The sequence below is a fragment of the Penicillium argentinense genome (assembly GCF_028826775.1).
Source record: "Penicillium argentinense strain IBT 30761 chromosome Unknown utg000009l_segment0_segment0, whole genome shotgun sequence".
In the NCBI taxonomy this organism is placed as follows: Eukaryota; Fungi; Ascomycota; class Eurotiomycetes; order Eurotiales; family Aspergillaceae; genus Penicillium; species Penicillium argentinense.
Genome location: NW_026622668.1, coordinates 3,541,810 through 3,564,153, shown reverse-complemented (window position 1 = coordinate 3,564,153; position 22,344 = coordinate 3,541,810). Strand labels below are relative to the sequence as shown.

The 22,344-nt window shown below is 51.0% G+C and overlaps 7 protein-coding genes across 7 annotated transcripts; 3 read left to right on the top strand and 4 right to left on the bottom strand.

Moving 5' to 3' along the window:
- Nucleotides 1-2,455: 2,455 nt before the first annotated feature.
- N7532_008915 (uncharacterized protein) lies at nt 2,456-3,322 on the top strand (the record flags this gene model as incomplete). Its single annotated transcript, XM_056621406.1, has 1 exon — nt 2,456-3,322. One exon carries the CDS (start codon nt 2,456-2,458, stop codon nt 3,320-3,322), a length of 867 nt encoding a protein of 288 aa, XP_056472212.1.
- A 4,127-nt stretch (nt 3,323-7,449) lies between these two features.
- Nucleotides 7,450-8,403, bottom strand: N7532_008914 (pyrroline-5-carboxylate reductase family protein; the record flags this gene model as incomplete). Its single annotated transcript, XM_056621405.1, has 2 exons — nt 7,450-7,751; nt 7,854-8,403. The coding sequence occupies 2 exons, from the start codon at nt 8,401-8,403 to the stop codon at nt 7,450-7,452; spliced, it is 852 nt and encodes a 283-aa protein (XP_056472211.1).
- An 899-nt stretch (nt 8,404-9,302) lies between these two features.
- N7532_008913 (FAD binding domain protein) lies at nt 9,303-11,353 on the bottom strand (the record flags this gene model as incomplete). The annotated part of the gene is made up of 3 exons (XM_056621404.1): nt 9,303-9,314; nt 9,368-11,265; nt 11,350-11,353. 3 exons carry the CDS (start codon nt 11,351-11,353, stop codon nt 9,303-9,305), a joined length of 1,914 nt encoding a protein of 637 aa, XP_056472210.1.
- A 1,592-nt stretch (nt 11,354-12,945) lies between these two features.
- N7532_008912 (putative GABA permease) lies at nt 12,946-14,886 on the bottom strand (the record flags this gene model as incomplete). The annotated part of the gene is made up of 6 exons (XM_056621403.1): nt 12,946-13,781; nt 13,835-14,236; nt 14,287-14,369; nt 14,415-14,528; nt 14,592-14,662; nt 14,728-14,886. The coding sequence occupies 6 exons, from the start codon at nt 14,884-14,886 to the stop codon at nt 12,946-12,948; spliced, it is 1,665 nt and encodes a 554-aa protein (XP_056472209.1).
- An 849-nt stretch (nt 14,887-15,735) lies between these two features.
- On the top strand, nt 15,736-18,120 carry N7532_008911 (uncharacterized protein; the record flags this gene model as incomplete). Its single annotated transcript, XM_056621402.1, has 6 exons — nt 15,736-15,938; nt 16,280-16,655; nt 16,706-16,810; nt 16,860-17,084; nt 17,130-17,272; nt 17,325-18,120. The coding sequence occupies 6 exons, from the start codon at nt 15,736-15,738 to the stop codon at nt 18,118-18,120; spliced, it is 1,848 nt and encodes a 615-aa protein (XP_056472208.1).
- A 607-nt stretch (nt 18,121-18,727) lies between these two features.
- Nucleotides 18,728-19,414, bottom strand: N7532_008910 (uncharacterized protein; the record flags this gene model as incomplete). Its single annotated transcript, XM_056621401.1, has 3 exons — nt 18,728-19,071; nt 19,146-19,205; nt 19,258-19,414. 3 exons carry the CDS (start codon nt 19,412-19,414, stop codon nt 18,728-18,730), a joined length of 561 nt encoding a protein of 186 aa, XP_056472207.1.
- Nucleotides 19,415-20,502: 1,088 nt separating this feature from the next.
- Nucleotides 20,503-22,279, top strand: N7532_008909 (uncharacterized protein; the record flags this gene model as incomplete). The annotated part of the gene is made up of 3 exons (XM_056621400.1): nt 20,503-21,103; nt 21,421-21,426; nt 21,477-22,279. The coding sequence occupies 3 exons, from the start codon at nt 20,503-20,505 to the stop codon at nt 22,277-22,279; spliced, it is 1,410 nt and encodes a 469-aa protein (XP_056472206.1).
- Nucleotides 22,280-22,344: the final 65 nt, after the last annotated feature.

The window sequence follows — 22,344 nt, the reverse complement described above, 5'->3', positions numbered from 1 at the left end:
TTGGCCTACAGAATTAGAATTCGCGTGCCTTGTATGGGTCCTACGCAAGATACGGCACATGGTGCAAGCCGCCCGGCCCACCTCCTAGTCGTGATCTACACCAACCATAGCAGCACAACAGCAATCGCACAAAGCGCTTCACTTCGTTCCGTCGCATCAGATCGGCTCAACTTACGATTAGTACGCGCAATTTTGTTTTGAAAAACAACTATTCGTGTTACATAAACATAGTTACTAAACGATCCAGGGTTAGTTATCCCAGTTTGCCAGCCAAGAGAATAACATCATCTTCTACCACGGGACTGATCCATTCAGTAACATATGGTAGCAGGTCCTTTTTCGATCACCAGGGTTTTCCGGGTCGAATTGTTACTGAATGGATCAGTCCCGTGGTAGAAGATGATGTTATTATCTTGGCTGGCGAACCGGGATAACGTAAACGGTAAGCGAGCGTCGCATGTAAACGAGCGCCGCACCCCAAAACACCATATTAAATGCGATAAAATTACCACTTGATATCCTGCCAACCACTCTTTATCGTATGGTGTTCCTATGATCTAATATTCTTTGTGATATATCTAGCCTGTTTTTTTAAGTCTCTAAGAATTTAGAAGGTGGTGGTTCAAAAATATATAACTGCAGTGTACATCGCTCCATATTCTTGTATTTTACTATATCAGGCTAAAATAATTATCTCATTTGCCCTATATTTTACCGTATGGTTTATTACATCCGTAATAATTAGTGAATCAAGAATAAAAGCGAGATCTCTTCTCGTTGTTGAGATATTCGACTTTAAAATATCGCATTCAATATGGCCCTTCTCGGCGTTTCACAAAGGTTGATACCCAATTAATTCCAACACAGTTGGTGGGGGTGTTTCCTTCGAAAGCAGTTTTACCACTACGCTTTCATATGCTTAATCCCAAACCCTAGTATCGGGTCATCTGATGCCCAGACAAGCTATAAACCCCTGGATCCCTGGTCTAGAACAAGCGTTAGGATTTTTGCAGTATGTACAGTTGTAATTGTACTGTAAACTCCCTGGAATACTTGCGAATCGCCTATGAAAACAGTCCAAACTAACAGGGTCCTGGCTGTCTCCCCTTTCCCGTGTGACAGTTGGATCTCCGATTACATCCTCTTCTTTTATTGTACAGCAGCCTGCACGTAATCTGCCTATATATCGGCTGGCATTCCACATGGTGGCGTGGTACTGAAAACACTGCCTTGGTAGGCAACGCTGCCATCCTTGTTCTGTGGCTTCCTTCCTTCTGCGATTTTTCATTCGTTACCAATGTTTAGCGGATGGGCGGGAGTACCAAGAAGCTGACATCTATTAGGGAATTTGCGTAGATATTAGTGAGGACATACATCACATTGATTACTTCTCCCAGCTCGATGAGTTCGAATTGCGGGAATACGACTCGCGTATGCTCCCACACGTGGGTGCTCTCGCAGCTCTAATGCCGCTCGGTCCACTTACAGCCCTTCCTCCTTGTGAGAGAATAGGTTTGAATCATCTGATCAGTCACAACCCCACGCCCTGCCATACCCTCAGGCGCCCGAGTGGGAAGAAGCAGGGTGTATAGTGTGGACCCGCCAGCATATATCCAGTACATCCACTACCTGATCGAGTGGCGCCGCCGATCACTATTAATCACCAAGTTGTAGCAAAAGACACTGAAGAGGACCTTGTTCTTGCCCAAAGCGCATTCTGGCAGCAGATGTTGGAGCAAAAAGCTAGAAAAAGTCATTCGTAGAAAACTTTCCCACAATCATCGGGCGTGTTGTTATTAATGACAGTGCGGTAATCTGGTAGATTCCTTGCCCATTCATGATCAAGAATAGATTTTCAGCTTCTATGTAGATCCGGGTGCCAGCTCCCCTGTGCTGGGTAGTGAACATTCACATCGCCATCAAGATTTGGTTGCCAAATGTAGCAGCCAAGGCGAGCATTATGATTTACTTAATTCCAGGACTCAGGCCACAGAGACATATGTGGCTGCACGATGGCCCTTACACTCGACAAATGACTTCCCCAAGGGCAGCTGGATGAGCACAGGCGCTGCGTAGGAGAATGCCCCATTTCGAGAAGTGTGATAGAGGTTGTGACAGATTGAGGTTCGTCCATTGCTAGCCGCAGTCGTCTCCGTTTGGCTTTCCCACAAGCTGGGTACGTGCAGCGGCTACACCGCTTTTCCAAGTTGGAAGACATCGGTCGTTCCTGCCATACAACATTTTCCGCCAGCTCATCTTACTTCTCCAACATCCTATCACCACCCACCCCCTTTGCAAAATGGCAACCCAAACCCAGCTCTGGTTACCAAGGGAGTTTTTTTTCAATCGAAATGACAAGACTGCACGCATAACGATAGTGTGTAAAGGCAAATACTTTTGCATACAACTAGCGCCAGCTAACTTACGTCGATCTCCGGCCTCTTTTGAAACGTACATGCGCTTGATGAATTCAATTTGCGACGACGAGGATTACGAGTTCGCGGATCAGGCTGAAGACGACCTCCATTGCTGGGCTCTGGGTCCCTTTAATCCGATTTTCGATCAAATTGAGCCAGCTTTTGTTAATCAGCAGCGCTATACACTTCAAGATTTTCTTTACCCAGAGACGTTTCACTACTCTGTCTACGCCATTGATGAAACACTACATCCATGCCTTAACTATGAGGTTCCAAGAAAACCACTACTCAACGGTGTGGGCCTAAATAATTTTTCTCTTTGTTCGACCTGGCGCATATTTCGGCCCACAGAGATAGAATCAGTCGTCTCTGAACAAAATGAAATGTTCTCAAAATCTCCGAGGAAGGTATTCGCTGATGGAAAATTGTGTTTCCTCAAATTCCTTGATCGCGACGACCAAAGAGCTGCCATTCGCGAAATGACTATCTACAAAAGTATTGAGATCTTGGGCTTGGATAAGAAAGTGAAATTGCCCCGCATGTATGGCGTCGTCGAAGATAAACTGAACGGTCGCATCGTTGGGCTTCTCTTATCCTGGATCAACTGTCGGAATAAGACGTTAGCGTGCGCTTTGGGCCCTGAGACGTCATCGACTTTACGTGCGAAATGGGACCTACAATTGACAACAACTTTGAACTGCTTGAACGAAGCTGGCATTGTCTGGGGAGATGTGAAGCCCGCGAATATCTTGATTGACGAGGATGAGGATGCGTGGATTATCGACTTTGGCGGTGGATACACTCAAGGATGGGTGGGAAAGGATCAGATGGAAACGACAGAAGGCGATAAAGCTGGTCTTTTGAAGATAAAGGAGCTCCTGAGACAGACTCCATATGAAGCCTAGCTCAGTGATGAGATCAAATATTGGAAAGGTCTGACGTTGAGTGGATTTACGAATGAGATAGTAGTTGTCAATCGATAGCACGATGACTTTAGATGTCGAAACTATATGTCATAGGAACCGCGGGTAGGTCTCAGGATATCCAAAGGGCACTTACTGGATTTTGCCACTGGAAGTCGTCATTTGATAGCTTCTCATCTGCAAGGTTTTAGGGATCCTGGAGAGTTCGAGGCTGAGCGAACGTCGCTACAAATGTTGTAGGCGGACATGGAGGGTGTGGGAGCAGTTTCGAAGGCACTCCGCGCTGAGCGTGGAAAGCGGGACCTCGGAAAATTCATTTGAAGACTTGATCAATAGCCCTTGAGGCTCTTCCTTTATGTACCGGACCCGTCTCTCGTAAACGAACACCTACGCATACATCTGCGTCACACATCTTGCTATATTCAGAAGTCTTTTTCATTAGACTTGTTTTGCGACAGAATTTCCTCTGTCTCTTTGGTTTTTTTTTTCGAACTAATCGAGGGGCTAGACTTAACAGCAGCCATTGTGAGCTGCAGCCTTGCTCTCTGGAGACAATTGAAATTGGAACGCAGCTGAGATAAAGGCCAAGGAGATGGGCGCTTTCTTATAAACTTATACAACAGATAGGGTTTATCGATAATGGAACACAAGGAAATATGAAATCCCGAATTACCTACCCAATATGGACTCCAAGTCGGCGGACTTATATCTTGGAATTGATCTGGGGACCACGACTGTAACGGCCGCCTGGAGGTGGTCCATCAACCAGCAAAAGCATCTCATAAAATTCAGCACCCCCTACTCGGAAAAAACCAACGACTAGCTCGACGCGACCATCGCGCGTTCGCACACAAGATGGTATTACGGGCTAGATGTTCGGTTCCTGTCCGAGGTCGTGGAGAGCTGAATACTACGGTAGAGCAAAGCTTTTATCGTCTGGGAATCGCGAATGGGTCACCGCAATTGAATGTATTGGCGCATCGGGATACGCTCTCCCACCATGCATTATCTTCAAAGCTAAAGGCTATACCGAAGGCTGGTTAGATAACTCTCTTCCAATCGGTTCGCGGATCGAAGTTAGCCAAAACGGCTGGACTACCGATGAAATAGGGCTTCGATGGCTTCAATCTCTATTCATCCCTGCGATAAATCACCGATCACAAGGTGCTTGGCGTCTTTTGATTCTTGACGGACATGGGAGTCATCTAACCCCGCAATTCGATCAGATCTGCGAGCAAAACAAGATTATACCTCTTTGTATGCCTGCTCATTCGTCACATCTTTTACAGCCTTTTGATATTGGTTGTTTTAGTGTCTTAAAGCGCGCATATAGTAAAGAGATTGAGACCGAGATCCGCGACGGGGTGAATTCAATATCTAAGCTTGGTTTCTTACAAGCTTACCCAATTGCGCGCGCTCAAAGCTATAAAGCAGAGACTATAAAAAAATAGCTTTGCACCAGCAGGTTTAGTGCCATTCAACGCCGAAACAGTGCTTCAAAACCTCAGTATCCAGCTCAAAACGCCAACGCCACCAGGGAGTAGGGGTAGTGATTTCTCACTAAAAACCCCCCAAAATCCAAGCCAATTGGATAAACAAGCTTCTTCGGTAAAAGTGCTACTACGTCAGCGCTCGCAGAGCCCTTCTAGCCCTACACAACGTGCGTTAGATCAGATTATTAAGGGGTGCGAAATTGCGATGCATAACAACACATTTCTAGCTGAGCAATGCAAGCTATTACGCGCCGCCAACGCAAAGCAGACGTCTAAACGCACCAAATCTACAAAGCGCCTAGCGTTTGAAAGCGGGGTTACTATTGGGGAGACGCCAGCGCCAATATCAACGCCAAACCAGGTGTCCAAAGGCCAATCGGACCAAGCGCATGAAGCTATTCAAAACGCTTCGGAGCCAATTCGACGCGCACCCCCGCGGTGCAGTGACTGTCGTGAATTAGGGCATAGAAGGTTACAGTGCCCTAAGCGCCCTCGTTAGATTTTTTTTGTATATAATTGGCGTTATGGTGTATATAAATTGGTTTAAATTTAATGGGGTTGGTAGGGTGTTCCGCTCGCTTACATGTTCCGCTCGCTTACCGATTACGTTAATATCAGTCTCTCCGATCGACACCTTCCTACCTACCTTCTTCAGCTACCAACCATGCCAACAAATCGCTCGCGATCCTCACAGGATTCGATACAGCAAGAGGGCAGAATCCTACTAGCCCTCCAGGATGTCAAAAATGGCCGACTCAAATCGATTCGCGCAGCTGCTAGGCTATGTTGTATCCTATGCAACCTTATCCCGGCGGGCGAAGGGGATAACCTCACGCGTCGACATACGCGCAAATTCGCATAAATTGACCCAATTAGAAGAAGATTCGCTTGGTGCTGGACTGAGGGTTGGCCTTTCTCACGCGCAATGACCGGTGACATCTATGTCATGGCATAACGATTTGCCCGTTCGGTAACTTTCATGTGCATCATCACGAGTGAGCTGCTCCGGGGTGGCAATTTTGACGGAGTTGAATATATGATTTGCATCGGTGCAAGACGGTCTTCCACGACAGAGGCAGCATACACATACATGTCAGCGTCAGTTCGCAACAATTGGAGATGCGTAGTCAGATATCATCGGTGTTCTGAAAGCACCTGTTCCCCGTGTCACTCTCCAGTTGACCAACTCATCGGGTGGCCGTGGAAAGCTTGGAGGACTTAAACTGCATTGTCCGCAGTGCCCGACGAGATGTATCGATCAACCTTCTCTTTCGCCAGCTGGGCCGGGGGAGTGGGTGGAAAGAATGAGATATTGGCCTTCACGGGAAATTTCATGAGCTGCGTCTCTGGTGATAAGCAAGAGCGGGTTCATCGCGACCGGGGTATCTGGATGCGTACTCACTCGAGTTCTGTGCTTCGTATTTGCGCTTGATATCGAGATGTAGATGATGTGGTCAATTGGAGTTCCTTGTGTTCCCGTCGATGCAAGAAAGTCTTTCTTCATTCGATACATCACTGGTCACCAAGAGCAGGCTGCCCGTTTGTCCTCTCTGGATTTCCCTGTAGTAGGGTGAGGAGCAGCATTGAAAGTTGAAAGTCCCCTCGCTGAGTATAAGTTCTCCGACTATTCCAGGGCCAGGGAATAACCATCCTCCTCTCGAGTTCCACTTCTTTCCAGACTTGATCGACATCTCTCAAGGGACCATCTGGCTTTCCCTGTGAGATGAAAGCAGCGGGAGAATCCCCAGACTTAAGGACAAGTTTGAACCTTTTCCTTTCGTAGTGGAAATGGCTTCTCGGATTTTCTCATATCCCAGTGCTAACCCACGTTTGCCCTTGACTTTCCATTTCTGGTCGATCAGTTCATTCTCAGGTTAATCTCAGCATCAAGCCAGACACGGGGCTGAAGACGATGTCTCATCGCGGCAGACGCAGCTCTTCGTATCGCCTTGATTGTGTAGACTTCGTTCGTGACACTCGCTGGTGTGATAACCGGCATCTCCGCATCGGATACAAATCTGATCATTATCCGAGCCATTTTGAGATAACTCTGAAAAGTGGGGATTGGGTTCCTGACTCGGATCCTGGCGTCCATCCTTGTTGGGTTTGGGAGAGTTCTTTGCACCGTCGCGGATCGTTCGTGATCTCCACGTTCTCGATTGGACTGTTGTCAAAGTTCTGAATCGCGACGGCTCTGGATCCGGAATTATCAACGATGTGTAGTATATTTGTTAGCGACGCATATGTCGGGAGGTCTACGTAGATTCGATTTGTGGACAGTGATCGTTGTGACGATGTCCTAACGCACCGCGGCATGACATTAGGTTGCAAGCACGCCTCGTTCGGCTCGCAACTCCGGGGTTTAGCCCCCATGGCTGGTTAGACGAGCTCTTGGGGGACTCGATGTGAGAAGGTTGAGTGGCCCGAGGTGAGAGTTCTGGCGCTGGGGAGGTGTAGGAGGGAAAATACAGAAAGGAAGGAGAGAGCTTTATAACAGTCAGACATCCAGCACCACGCCAGAGAGCTCTTAAAAATATCCAAGATGAGCAACAAAAATGCAAGAGGTATATTTTATCTAGCCACACCACCATCACCAACCTCTCATATCGAAACCACCTACTTAGCAAGCGTAGCCCCCAACTCCGCCGCCCGCTCAGTCGCAGCCTTAACAGCTTTATCAACAATCCCCTCAAAACCCTGCTGCTCAAAAGTCTGCAACGCAGCAAACGTAGTGCCGTTGGGACTAGTAACATTCTTCCTCAACTGACCCGGCTCCTCATCAGAAGTAGTCATCATCTTGCCGGCACCCAGGCAAGTCTGTGCCGCAAGACGCGTAGCCTGCTCCTTGCTCAGTCCCAATTTCGTAGCGCTCGCAACAAGATGTTCCACCATCGCAAAGAAATAAGCCGGTCCAGACCCTGCCCCCAAACAGTTCAAGTCAGATTATAGTTGTCCATGACGATATATTTCCTGGCATAAAAACCCGGTCCAAGGAAGCGGATAGGTCTAAAGGAACTCACCGGACAAGCCCGTAACAACATCCAGCAATTCCTCCTTGTCAACCCACTCGATACTTCGCGAGACGCTCGAGAGCAACTCATTCACAAGCTCCTTTTCAGCAGCTGTCACATCCGCCGAGGCAATAGCGCCACTCGCGCCCTCCGCAATGAGCGCAGGCGTATTCGGCATCACGCGGACGATATGCGGAGCGCGGCCATCGGGTGTCTCCAACCACTCCTGAAACGAGCCGAGTGTGATACCGGCCGCAATGGAAACGAGGACGGGCAGGTCTTTCCGGTCTCCCCAGCTCTTGCCCAGTTCCTCGCAGACGGTTTTAGCGACTTGCGGCTTGACGGCGATGATGATGAGGTCGGCGGCGGTCGCGGCGGCGACGTTGTCAGTTGTTGTGTTCACTCCAGTTGCGGCGAGCTTGTTGCGGTTTACGTCCCAGGGCTCGGAGACGGTGATGTTGGTCTTTGGGACGGAGTTTGAGAGCAGCCCGCCGATTATGGCGGAGGCCATGTTGCCGCCGCCGATGAAGGCGAGTTTGCTCTCTTGGATGGTGGGCATTTTGTTCGTTGGGATTCGGGTGGAGGGGGTGAGAGGCGTCGCGTTGAGGTCAAGGTGGGAGGTGGTGGTGGGAGGTTGATGCGAATCGATTCCCCCACTTTGCTTTCTTATCGGTGGGGCGGGTGATAGCTGCGCGATAATGCGGTTTCGCTGGTCGAGTCGCAGATGGGGGTTGATGGGATGGTTGAGAGCTGGAGAATGCTCAATCGATGGTTCTGGGTTATTTGTAAAGTATTGACTCTTGTGGTTGTCTTGAGGTCACCCTGTTTTGACTTGACTGACGCCTTTTACACAGCTCTACGTGACTCATGGCTAACATCGCACCGGGCCGGTCAACCGGTTGACCTCACTTTGCGGGGGACCAGGGAGAGCATCGAGGCGGATCTCTTGCTGGTGTGGGGTACAGATGGAGTAGCGAGGATTGAAATGCAGCTGCGCGTGATTGGACAGTCCAAAAATGCCGGGGTGACTCAACCTGTACCAGTAACCCCTACGACTCAGCTACACCAGTATGGTACCAAAGTCATGTAGTAGATGATTGCTATTGATCGGGCCTCTAAATCTATTTCAAGGAAATACCCAAGATCCTAATGAAAGAAAGAAACGCGTCACCAAAGACAGCAGTGAAACAATGAGCAACAAGACAAAAATGAAAAGACAAAAGCCGCCCCGCTAAAATACATCAAAAAAATTCAAAGATATCCAAGGATTTGTCAAGACCGTCTCAAATAAGTCTCTTTTCTGGACCGGCCACTGGCTCGGTTACCTTGAACAAGATCAATGCGAATGCAATGCGAATGGAAAATCAAATATGTACAGCTCAAGACGGCCACGGGCCGCAATTTCAGAAGGCATGTGAATGAAAGGATCGAGGCAGACTTTTGTAGACAAGGGACCATTTACCAAGTTTCCTATTTGCCGCGTTAGTAAATCTCTCTTGACTTCTGGCCAGAAAGTAACTTACAGCAATGTACTGTCCAGCCTCCTTCTTGCGCTGCCAGAAGAGGCTAGCTTCTTCCGAGTTGAGGTTACCCTTGGCCATGGCAACTTCGACCAGAGCAGCCTCCACACCCTCGCCCATGCCCTTGCCGCTTCCGCAGACAAAGACACGACCGTCGAGGGCATTGATGACATACCAGACCAGATCGGCCTGGTGACGCACCTCCTCCTGCACGTAACGGCTCTCGCCCTTGCGGCTCTGCACCACAGTACGAACCTTGTCTTCGTGTACGCCCCACTCGCCGCTGTACAGCTCGTCCAAGAGCGAGTCGCGCACACCCTGCAGCACCCAGACCTTGTTGGCACAGTTGGCAGACTGCAGACGTCGCTGCACGAAGCCGCGGAAGGGCGCGATACCGACACCGGCACCGATCAGGAGCATGGGTCCGTCCGAGGCAAATCGCTTGGCAAGCGGGTTAGCCATCAGACCGCGGAACATGGGGATGTGCACATCGAGCTTCTCGCCCCGGGCTTCGGCCTCAATGGCCCGGCGGGCCACTCGCTCCAGGTAGCCGGAACCAACACCGGTCCGCAAACCACCACGCCAGTCATCCGACTCGGCGACGGTGACAGCAACTTCGACCAGACGACGGCATTCGGTGCCCTTGAACTGGCAGGAGATCATGGGGTCTTGAGACAAAGAATAAAAGCGGGGCATCAACGTGTTCAGCACGGAGAGGAGGTGGTCAAGTGGGGGTTGGGCAGAGGGGAAAGCGTGGAGCAGTTGGGACAAACTGATGTGGGCGCTGGTGCGGAGTTCACAAAAGGCACCCTGGCCCTGGGCCGAGGAAAGATACTCCAGGATCTTCTTTTCGCTTTCTTCGTATGTGTACTCAGCCAGAGTCCGGAAGAGGGCCTTGGTGGGCGCATAACTCTGGATATCGGAGCACCAGCTCAGGACCTCGCGGCGGGAGGTGATGAGTTCGCGGGGCTTATCATCGCCCCAGATGGTGGGCCAGCGGCCGTTGGTGGTGCGCATGAGGACTTTCTTATCGCGCATGGACTTGGGCACGCCCAGCAGATTCAGGATGTCCTCGACTTCCTCTTCCTTGTTTTTCGGGCAGACGCCGATTGCCCCGCCCACGACGAAATCTACCATGCCGCTCTCGGCGGGGTAATCGGTGACATCAATGTCGAAGTGATAGGTGCGCTTCTCCGCGCCGTTCTTGGTCAGTTCCCGGGCATGGTGGAGAGGCGCCCGGTACACCTCATACGGCGGGTGCGGTTGCACAAAGCGCGGAGGGTGATCCGACGGGCCGAGGGGCACATTGGCCGTGTGTGCGGGGGGCGCGGAGAACGACACGGTCTTCTCTGGCAGCGGGGCGATATTGGAGAGATAGCTGTCGAGGGTCAGGAGGTCCACGTTGAGGCCCAACGACTCAAAGGCCTCGTTATCAGGTGCGGTGATGGAGTTGAAGCCGGAGATGGGACCGTCCAATGGCTGGAGGGGCCGGCCGCGGCAGCAACCCCCACCACAGCACATCGACTGGATTTTCTGGGTGCCTCCGGTGCCGACATTCTCCAGCACGCGGCGCATGTCCTCGGAGTTCTGCGAGATCAGGATGGTCGAGGCCCGACGGGGGCGACCGGTGGGCTTTGCGGCATCCTCGTCGGAATTTTGGGAGTCGGGCGGCGTGAGGGGGGTGGCGGGGGAGTTGGCGGCGCTCGACTGGGTCTCTTGGGAGGCGGGCGAGCCATTGAAGGTGAGGTCGGTGATGGAGAGGGCCTCGACACCGCGGGGCTCTTCGGGAATGGGGTTGTCGGGGTGGGAGGTGGACGAGACGGGGATGTCTTGAAAGGTGCCCTTCCGGGGACGGTTCCCGGTGGCGAGGGTAGCCGTGGGCATCGAGTCGACGGCGTGAACTAGAGAGTGTAAGAGCAATGCTCGTGGTAGAGGGGAATAATGTTCGGTCGAGAGAGGCGTAGAAGGCTGGAGTTTTCACGTACCCATGACGGTCGGGGGGAAAGAACCGAGGGCCGTCGGTGGAGTCGGGAATCGCCGCGTCAGTGCGAGCAGGCGAGGAAGCAATCGGATGGTCGAGGGCGATGCGATGGATTTGATGGTGACGGTGAGGATTGAGCTGGGGAGTATGGCGCAATGGTGAACTTGAGTGCAGAGGAAAGGGTTTTGAGTAGCGAAAAGAGCGGGCGTCGGCTGTGGGGAGCGGAAACGCACGCCAGATTTGGCCGAGAATTATCTGATTTTGCCACATTCCGGTTAACCTTACTCACTTTACCGCGCACGCCTGCTAAGAACACGCACGCCGTCCCTGCGCTCTCGGACTCTCACTAGTCTAGGAATCGGGAATCCGGAACTGAAATCGGGACTCACCTACTGGATGCGGTGGGGGTCTCCAGATCGACGGTGCATAACGCTGCTTACCCAGGCGAGGGAATCCGTTGGGTACCAGCAGAGTACCTTGTTGTCGTGATCGTAGTGAACAAATACATAGAAGGTATCTCCAAGTATTATTTGTTCTGCCGTGACTACTACATAGTATATCCTCTACCTCCTTGAAATGCATTACATAAATAAATTACAATACTCCTGGTATGTGACACTGCGATGTCTCAACCGACATCCGAGTGGGCCGACCGCTCCCGCGTTATCAATCGATCTGATAATGCCACAAAGGGAGTGCCGACCTCCACCTCGCCCACTTTCCGTCCTGCCGGTCTCTAGCCTCGTCCCTGTCGCTTGGCTCTCGGGACCCCCTGGCCCCATTGTCCTCAAGGGGCGGTGGGTCGGCTTTCGATCTAGAAAACAGCAAGACGCGAAAAAGGGGTACTTTTGCCGTGCCTGGATCTTCACGATCGTCGATGGACTGCAATGCAGGCGAGCTGAAGAGCTGACGAGCTCGGAGCACGGCGACAACTCCGTGGACGGCGTCCCAGGCTGAATACACTGGCAGTGCGGCTAGCTGAATACGACGCAAACGGGACGGGACATCCCTGGACTCGTCGAATCCCGAAGGGTTTGAGGGCCACCCTGTGAGACACCTTCCCGTCTCAGGAGGCCTCGGGGCATAACGGTTCCATCTGATAACTTAAATATTGTTGGGCGTTGGGCATGTGCCACCCGCTCCTCATTTCGTTTTCCCCTAGCCCCAGCCGGAAACATGCCCATACCCGAAGTCGTTCTATCGAATAATCTAGCGGCCGTGCTCTAGACGTCATGGCACAGGGATGGGAACACGCCAGGTCGGAAGATGGGAGCGTGCTCGGAAGTGCAAATCCGAGCTACCAGCTACTCTATCAAATCTTCTGTCTTCTCGGACACGCTCTATTATATACTCGACGTCACATCATCAACCTGACTAGGCCCGATACCCAATCCATACCCTTACAGCAGACTCGGTGTAATGGGTATTTGGTAATGGACGGGCCAGCCAAGCATCCAGGGATGGATAAAAATAAATACACACGGAAAAAAAAAAAAAAAAAAAAAGATCGTGTCACAGGCAACTCAAAGCATCCGAGCCGACCTCTGGATCACAGCAAATGTGAACGGTCACCCAGCCCATGCCAGACTATTGAGGACTTTCAAGTCGCCTCCTCTCGCTTGACTAACGCCACGGGCGGAATAAAATGACGCCGCCCCCTGGCCCAATAATACCCCGACGCCGATCCAATGACGCCAATGTACATGACGACACTCCAGTTCATCGTTTCACGAGTCACGGACGTCGACAGCGGGAAGAAGGCGAACACAAACAGCGGCAGCAGAAAGGCCAGCGCCCCCACGTTGACCGCCAGTCCGAACCGGCCCAGCGTCCAGCGGTGCTGCGGCAACGCCTCCCCCGAAGCCGCTTGAGGACTACACACCCGATCGAGATGATGTATGCTGACAGCAGCGAGGTGATAGTCAACGAAATGACCGCGTTCAGGGCGACCTGGGAGCCGATGTTGATGAGTGAGAGGAGGACCGTCACGGCCAGAGAGACCATCACGGAGTTGAGGGGGATGTTCCACCCTGGTGTAACCTGCGATAGGGGTCAGCGGGCTTATTCGAAAGTCGAAAGCGAGGTGTACTATGCCAGAGACAAGACTCACATAGGCGAAGAAAGAAGAGAAGGGGATTCCTTCGTCCCGGGCGAAAGACCACAGTTGACGCGAGGCCGTTGCCACTTCAGTGATTGTGCTGGCGGTTAGTGTGACGACCAGCACGGCTGTCATGGCGTTCGTCGCGGCCAGACTGCCCGTCGTGTTGTAGAAGATCTGGATAAATGGAAATCCGGTCGGGCTGTCGAGGACCGCGTTTACCTCTCCCAGCGTAAAGCAGAGCGTCACCAACATGATGAATCCCAGCACGCCATTGACCGCGACAGAGGACATCATTGCCTTGGGCAGCGTCTCCGATGCATCTTTGATTTCTTCCGCTGTTCCAGTATTGTTAGTCTGGTTTCCTTTTCGGGTACAGCTGTCAACCTACACATATGCACCGAGCAGTCGTAGCCCAACATGGACGTAATGGTCGTGGAGAGGCCGACCAGCGTCGCCGTCCCTGAATTATCCCAACCGCCCCCGTTATTGAAAGTCGTAAACACGGCATGGGCATTATTGCGGGGGGCAAGCACCCACAACGGAATGATAATAGCGAACAGCCCAATGACATGAATGATCAGAATGAGACCTTCTACAAAAGGCAAGTTTTTGGCAAGGAAGGTATTGAATAAAATGGAAAATGTCGAGATGGCAATGACCAGCATAGTCCCGTGCCATCGCTGGAAATAGTAGTCTGGTTGATTCAAGACGATCAACCCTTGGATGATCGTGCCGGCAAGGTATGCGATTGAGACGATGGCGCATTGCCATCCCATTGCCGAAAGCCATCCTAAACCACGATTAGAATTGATGCTTGTCATAGCTTTCTTCGTGACATACCTGTGATATAACTAAGGAATTTTTGTCCTCGTCTTGGTGCGAATTCAGATACCCAGTGGTATTGTCCGCCGGCAGTGGGGGCCCTTATCAATCAGCATCAGAAACAGATACCTCGCGGGTGTACTTACATCGAAGCCATCTCCGCAATGCTGGCATACACCAAGGTAAACCCGGCAGACACACCAACAAAACCCCAAATAAGGCCCGCCGTCCCGCCATCAGTCAACCCCGCGGAAAGTAATCTGTTTCGAATTAGCACTTAAGATCGCCACTCCAGCCAGCAGCCAGTGAAGGGGATGACGAACGTCAAGATAACCTCCCATGTACAGATGAGCGTACACCCGAACCCAACAATAGAAATGAATCGAAAATTTCTCTTCATCGCATCAGCCGCACATACTACCTGGGCAAGTTGCATCGAGTCACAATGACAATACTCACTCGAAGAACCTGCACTCGGCCCAGCGCACTCATATCCCGCTGATCAGCCAGCGTCCCCATATACCTGGGCGCAACGAGGCCTTTGGAGGGGTAATCCTCCAGATCTGTCAGGGTGTCTGTCATCTGCGACTCATTCCTTGATCTGTGAGTGGGAGGCATTGTGGAGACCCTCCAGTCTTGGAAAGGGAAGGGCAAGGATACGATCAAATGGACAAACAGCCAAGAATGAGAGACGACTAGCAGAAGAGAAGAGAGAAAAAGAGAAAGTCTGTCTCCCGACCTCTTGCAAGAGTAATAAACACGAAGGAAGAAAGAAATGGCTTCCAGCGCCGAACCCTTAGCTCTACCAACAGGTAGGATCGAAGTTCCCAGCAACCGTAACCAAAAACAGCAGGTCCCAGGAGAAGTCCTGAGCAGCGGTCATACCGGGTAAATCATGAAAGAATCGGAGCAGTCGATTCGATTCAGTAGAATGAAGCGTGGGAGCAAGGCGTGGCGAGGAAGAATTCTCGCGAGCCATGTGGGCATTGCCCCCAGCTTTTCGGCATTGGCACATCGGATGTTTGATTACATCAAAGAAAAAGGACGTTGCACTGAGCTTGGGCCGTGTGATTTGGCTTCCATTTCTTTCAGCCCCTTGAATGTCGGGGGTAGATTCAAGAATGGGCGAGAAGCTATCGGCGCCTTGCATGCCAAGGGGGGGGGGATTGCAGCTCCCTTCGCAGGCAACTAAACCCTCGAATTTGAGCGGGATAATGAACGATTTACAGTGTCTTTTTCTATCGACTCGAGTAATTGAGACTCTGCTAGATGCAACGGTGTGAAATCTCGGGCGTAAACACTTGAGCTGAAGTTGCTTCTGCTATACTCCGGGATTCTATAGTTAGTTGCCCTGCGCCCAACACCGCCTAACTCCTTCGAGCCGGGCGTCGGCACTGGCACCCGACTCCATCTGATGCATCACCCACGCTAATGTCGATCCCTGCGTCAATCCGATCCCACCCCTTGATGCTTAACCCTCACAACCCACCCAGCAAAGATGCGCCGGCTCAGTGCGCCCCTCGCATGTTTGTCCACGTCCGTCCTATCGGATACCTGCCTCCGTTCACCTCAGGGTATTCCGGAGATCCACGAGCCGAGCGCAGATTGACCGCTGCCTCATGCAAGAATGGCAGCGGGCCGCGAAAGACGATTGTTGGGTGGCACGCGATGTGAGGGGGTGGATCTAGTGGTTCCCACTGCTAATCGATCCCTTCGGCGCGGCCAAACTGGCAGGTGCACTTGATATCAGAGATGATGGAGGGGAGAGCGGCACAATTGATGGTTGGCGTGCATAATATTGGATATTTTGAGAGAAATCTAGGCAGCTGGTTCTTCTCATTCTCGTAGGCGAAGGGATGTCTTGATTATCCGCCACGCTGAGCTCGAGATGCACTGGTCACGTCCGTTTCCTTGATAGCTCGGTCCTGTCCTCACCATCTGATCGGGTCAGAAATCGGTTGATGTTGCCTATGCCAGCCGCAACTTGACTTCAAGTTGCTGCGCCGATTAGGATTGCCGCTGTATATACGTGGAGATTTCGACTCCGACTGCTCCGCGCCTGCACGCCCGCACATGGCCCTGTCTTCTCCACACCCACCCTCCTTTTCATAACCCAATCTACCCTAGGGTGCTCACACTCACCTCCTTCATGGTGCACAGCGAGCGCGCTCGACCGCGATTACAATTCCGTGATGGGCCCCTATGTGCCCCCGGGACAGTCGCCGCCTTTCGAGGTCATAGACGATTTCCACCACGGTGCGTACATAATCATCACAGCTGCGCTGGGACTGGTTGTTTCGCTCGTGTGCTTCTTGATCCGACTCTATGTTCGACTGATGCTCATTCCGCCCTTTGCGCGGGACGATTTCGTTCTACTCGGTGCTACAGTGAGTTGAACCAGAATACATTGAAGTTGGGAAGCACTGACAGCGTGTAGATTGTGGCTTGTCTACAGTCAGTACTGATGTTCTACGCCTGTTCGCGCGGATTCGGGACATCGATTAATCTGCTGGACGAAGGTCGATTGATTACCATCCAAGCAGTGAGTCTGCTCCAAATATGTGGATTTGACACCAACTGACCTGCCCGAGTTAATTGCAACAAGCGATATCTTCGCACTGCTTATTATTTATCTTTCGAAATGCTGTGTGCTGGCCATTTATCTCCGACTTACGCCTCAGAAGACGCACAACAGAGCAACCTGGGCCACATTGGCCATCTGCACTGCTTGGTTCATTCCAGCCGTTTTTATTCTCCTGGTAAACTGTGAACTAAACAAGCCATGGAGAATCCAAGGTGCACAATGTCGCAATTTAGTACGTCTCTCTACACCCGTTATCTAACCCTGCTAACAAACCTAGTACCAACGCTGGCAATTCATTGCCTCCGTTGACGTAATAACAGAACTCATAATCTTCCTCCTCGCCGTGACCCTCCTAAAAGGGCTCTTCATGAACCTAAAGCGCAAACTTTCCATCGGCTTCGCATTCATCTTTCGCTTCCCGTACGACTCGTTCTCCCCAACTGCTCAACAAAGCTAACCTCTACCTTCACAGTCTAATCGTCTTCACCCTCCTCCATATCTCAAAACTACGCTCCGCCCTCAACAACCCAGATGTAACCCTCTCAGCCATTGAACCCACCCTCTGGCTCCAAGTCGAAGTCCACTACGCCCTCGTCGCCTGCAGTGTCTTCTGCCTCCGTCCCTTCATGGCAGCCGTCAGCACAAACTACGGAACAGCGGGCGACTCGACGCTGGAAAGCAGTGCATCCCGATCGCGCGGAACAAAGGGGAGTTCGAAATCAGGTTCCAATTCCGGCTCTGGCTCGAGCTCGAATCCAACCTCTCGATCTCGATCTCTCTCGCGCGTCCAGAGAAAGCGGGCGGGTACAGCAGGTACAAATTCATGGCCGAAACTCACACCCGCGCCACGATCGCCTTCGACGGAGAAACTGTGTTGTCAAGACACTCCGCACGGCACAACCGACGGAGGAAAGAGAAAACCCTCACCTGGACGCCCAGCGTCCCGCGAACCCATCCGCCGCTCAATGTTCCCCCTCGGCGCACCGAGTATCCCGCCCGCACCAGCACCAAGGCTTAAAGGCAAAGAGGGCGGGAAGAAGAAACCGGGTCCATCACTTCTAGACGCCGACCCCAACGCGATCGAAATGATGCCGCCGCTACAGCGGCAATCTGCCCGACCGCAGAGCGAGCATTTCGATGCGGACCCGGAGAGAATGGTTATTCGGAAGGAGGTTGGGTACTCGATTCAGTATGAGTATGATGAGGCGCGGAGGAGGGGATTAGCGCCGTCGAAGAAAAATTCGAATGATGCGATGGCTTATGTGTAGTGTAGCTGGTATATTGCTGCTTGAACTTGGTATATATCTGATCTCTACATTAGTATAGAGAATATCTATCGTTCTTTATATATTGATTTGGTCATGGCTTAGACGTGGTTTTTTTGTGATGGTGGGTGAAACTGGATTGATGGGCGCGAGTAAGTTCTCATTGTGTGATTGGTCAAGCTGTGGACTGTGGCTACTCTGCCGTTCCAGTTCACCAAATCGTTCTTGCTGGTGTGTTAATATAGTGTGACACTGCCTAGGGATTGGTAGCTACTTGGATCGATACTTAAAATTTTAGCATCATCAATTTATAGACATTCGCTTTAGCGTTGCAATGAATCAATAGAAGGTAATTGAAGTTAAACATCGACGCATGCCGCAAGAATATATATTTTTTTCGGATCGAATTCAAACAATATTTCAGAATAATGAAAGAGAGCACGGCTTTCATCTCATCACATTTTCTAAATACTAGTTAAATCGTCCAAAAATACATTAGATAATTTCATCTCAAAACAAAATCTCAAGATGAAAAAACACCCCCACCCACATTCACCCACAGTAAACCCCCAAATCCGACAAACTCATATTTGAACCCAATCCACCCTATCTAAGAATTCGAAGGCTTTGCAGAGCGCAGCGAAACCGGAATAGCAGTATCATCATCACCAGCATCCCAAAGCAAAGAATAAACACCCTCACCGGCAGAGGAAGACCGAATATAGAAGCTCGAAGAGATATCACCCGCCTCATTCTTGACCATGACATATTGTCCGTAGAAAATGAAGCCGGTCGTCGTCTCATTGGCCTCCTCGCTGGGGATGAATCCCATTTCATCCGAAGAAGAGCATGAGCTGGGGATGTACAGCATCTCGTCGGACCAGCTGTCAGTTGTGGTTGTTGAATTTGGATTTGCGGTCCAGGGACTGGAGGAGGAGGCTGAATTGCGGGTGACTGGGCTTTATGTTAGAGAGGCTACAGAGTATTATTGAGGCTTTTATGTAGAGTGCTGGGAGGATTGCTCTTACAGGAGACGGGGAATGCGTCGGCGGATGTCGAGTTGGATGGGTCACCGACCATGGCTTTGCCTGGTCCTCGTCAGATAATATCTAAATCCAGGTAGAGGTAAATCTTCCGGACCTCCCGCATAAAAAAGTGAATGAACACCAACCGAGTCGCCGTCGGCATACAGACCGAAAGCCTCGTTGACTTGAGGTGCGTTGCGGGTAGCCAAAGCACCAGCCGAAGCAGAGCTTAGGAGGCCGAGGACGGCGCAGAATACAAAGCTGCGAAGCATTTTGATTAAAAACTGGTAAGAGTTTGTTCAATTCATTAATATCCAGTATATACTAGAAATCCCTCTATTCGGCAGAGTTGAGCGCATATTAAATATAGGCTGGACCAGTTGGCATATTCAGCAACAGCCCTACTATTGTAAATCCAGTTAAGACTTTTAGTCTGCGAACGGTCGCATTGGATGCGTTGGGGTGGTGTCTGCGGGCCGCGCGTTGGCTGACGTCTGTGCCGCCTCGTGGCGGGTACCTGAAGCCGTCCGGGTAGTCCGAGCAAAAAATGTGGGGTCGGGATAAGCTTAGCTTTATTTTCTCCTGGGCCTTTCTTCCTTTCTGGCTGGACGTCAGATTTTGGCTATTGTCTGATGTCTAAGCCTTCTCTCGTCTCGTCAAGTTACAGGTAGAACAACAGTAAGACTGAAACTATCGAGAGTTTATTCATTCCTGTCATGTCTAATTATACATCGCAGCTGTCAACGTTTCAAGACCTTCAAAGACTTACAGTACACTAATGCCGATGCCGCGCAATTGATCTCTTGTCTCGCTGGGGCGCGATGGAGACAATACTAGCCCACATCTACAGAAGATAGCCTGGATTGTAACCAAGATTCTGAGAGTTCCCATCCAAGTGAGCCGATGCAGCTTAAAATAGTATACCGATTGCAACTCTCCAATAAGGCTCGTCAATGCCAACGTCATGATGATTGCGCCCCAAAAATTTAGCTGGCGGTTCCTTTGCGTGTCGTAATCGATACAATCCAATAGGAGATGCACTATTCTGCATCCGATTGTGATCCTCATACCCTGATGCGATACGCAAGGACCTCGAGGCACTGCCCCCCACGATAGTCAGCCCTGTGGTTCGTTGCATACCCCGAGCTGCACGCGACAGGATAAATGTATGTCTTACTAGGAGGATGTATCACGTCTATTGCCAAATGCTAGATAAATTCTCAGTAAGACGTTGGAATACCACCTTACACCAGCCCTTCGCTTTTTTCTTTTCAACTCATTGGATTCAAATCACTCTTTAGTCCTATCCTTCAGGCTGCACCACTCGCTCGTGTGACTCGTGTCTGCCAAATAGGCAACCATGAAGAGCATTCATTTCTTTCTAACCCCCATTGGAGCAACCTCCGCCATTTCACTGGGTCATAAACAAAACAACCACCGCCACAAACCGTCTCTCCATCCCCAAAAACGCGATGTTTGCTCCGGAAACTCCGCCAGCGACAGACAGACCTGGTGCAACTACAGCCTAAGCACAAACTACTACGACGTCGTCCCAGACACAGGCGTGACGAAAGAATACTATTTCGACATCCAAGAAGTTACTGTCGCGCCAGACGGATACTCCCGAACAGCGATGGCAGTCAACGGCTCGATCCCAGGTCCCACGATCCAAGCCGACTGGGGCGACAATGTAGTTGTGCACGTCACCAACAGTCTTGCCTCCGCAAAGAATGGCTCTAGCGTCCACTTCCACGGTATTCGTCAAAACTACACGAACCCCAACGATGGCGTGATGTCCATTACGCAGTGTCCGACTGCACCGGGGAAGTCAACTACCTACAAGTGGCGGGCTACTCAGTACGGCTCGACTTGGTACCACTCACACATTGGACTGCAGGCTTGGGAGGGTGTTTTCGGCTGTATTGTGATTAATGGCCCAGCTTCTGAGAATTACGATGAGGGTAAGGGTCTTCTTTTCTTAAATGATTGAAGTCATCAGACTGTTGATAAGTTGTATAATTCTGCCCAGGCGAATAGTCCTCCGATGTTGGAGAATGGTCTTATTAATGGGACGAACGTTTATGGCAAGGATAAATCGACGAGTCAGACGGGGTACCGGTTCAATACGTCTTTTACGGCGGGTATATCTTACCGTTTCAGACTGGTGAATGCAGCAGTCGATACGCATTTCAAGTTCTCTATTGATAACCACACCCTCACTGTTATGGCTTGGACCTTGTTCCAATTGAGCCGTTCAACACCACTGTCCTGAGTATAGGAATGGGTACGTCACACCTCCAAAATCATTAATCAAATCATCAACTAATTACCAAGGCCAACGCTATGACATCGTCGTCAACGCAGACCAATCCACCACAAACGAAAGCTTCTGGCTCCGCGCGATCCCCCAATCCGCCTGTTCCGACAACGACAGCACAGACAACATCAAAGGAATAATCTACTACGGCAGCACGCCCACAACCCCAACAACAACAGGCTACACGTACACTGACAGCTGCGACGACATGGACACCTCCGACCTAGTTCCCTATCTCTCCCAAAGCGCCTCAGTTCCCTACTACAACTCCAGTGAGCCCATAACGCTCGGCTCGAACTTTGAGAGCCTCTTCCGCTGGAAGATGAACGGTACCTCTATGCAGGTCTACTGGGATAATCCCAGCCTGCTGCAAATTTGGAAGAACGATACAGCCTTCACCAATACCAGCGGCGTGGTCGAACTTACTCGTGCAAACGAGTGGTCGTACGTCGTTATCGAGACTAGCCTCACAGTGCCGCACCCGATTCACCTGCACGGCCATGATTTCTTTGTTCTGGCGCAGGGGATGGGTTCGTATAGCTCGTCCGATATTTCTACGTTGACGAATCTGCCTTGTCGGGATACGGCTATGTTGCCGAGCTCGGGGTATCTGGTTGTCGCTTTTAAGACTGATAATCCCGGGGCTTGGTTGATGCATTGTCATATTGGGTGGCATACGGAGGAGGGGTTTGCGATTCAGTTTTTGGAACGGTGGAAGGAGGCTCGGGAGCTGATTGATTATGAGACGCTTCATTCGACTTGTCAGGAGTGGGATGCGTATACGGAGAGCTCGGTTGAGCAGGAGGATGATGGGATTTGAAATGAGTGTTATTGTTCTTGAAAGGTGGTAGAAGGGAATATAGACAGATTAAAGATAGTGTCGCT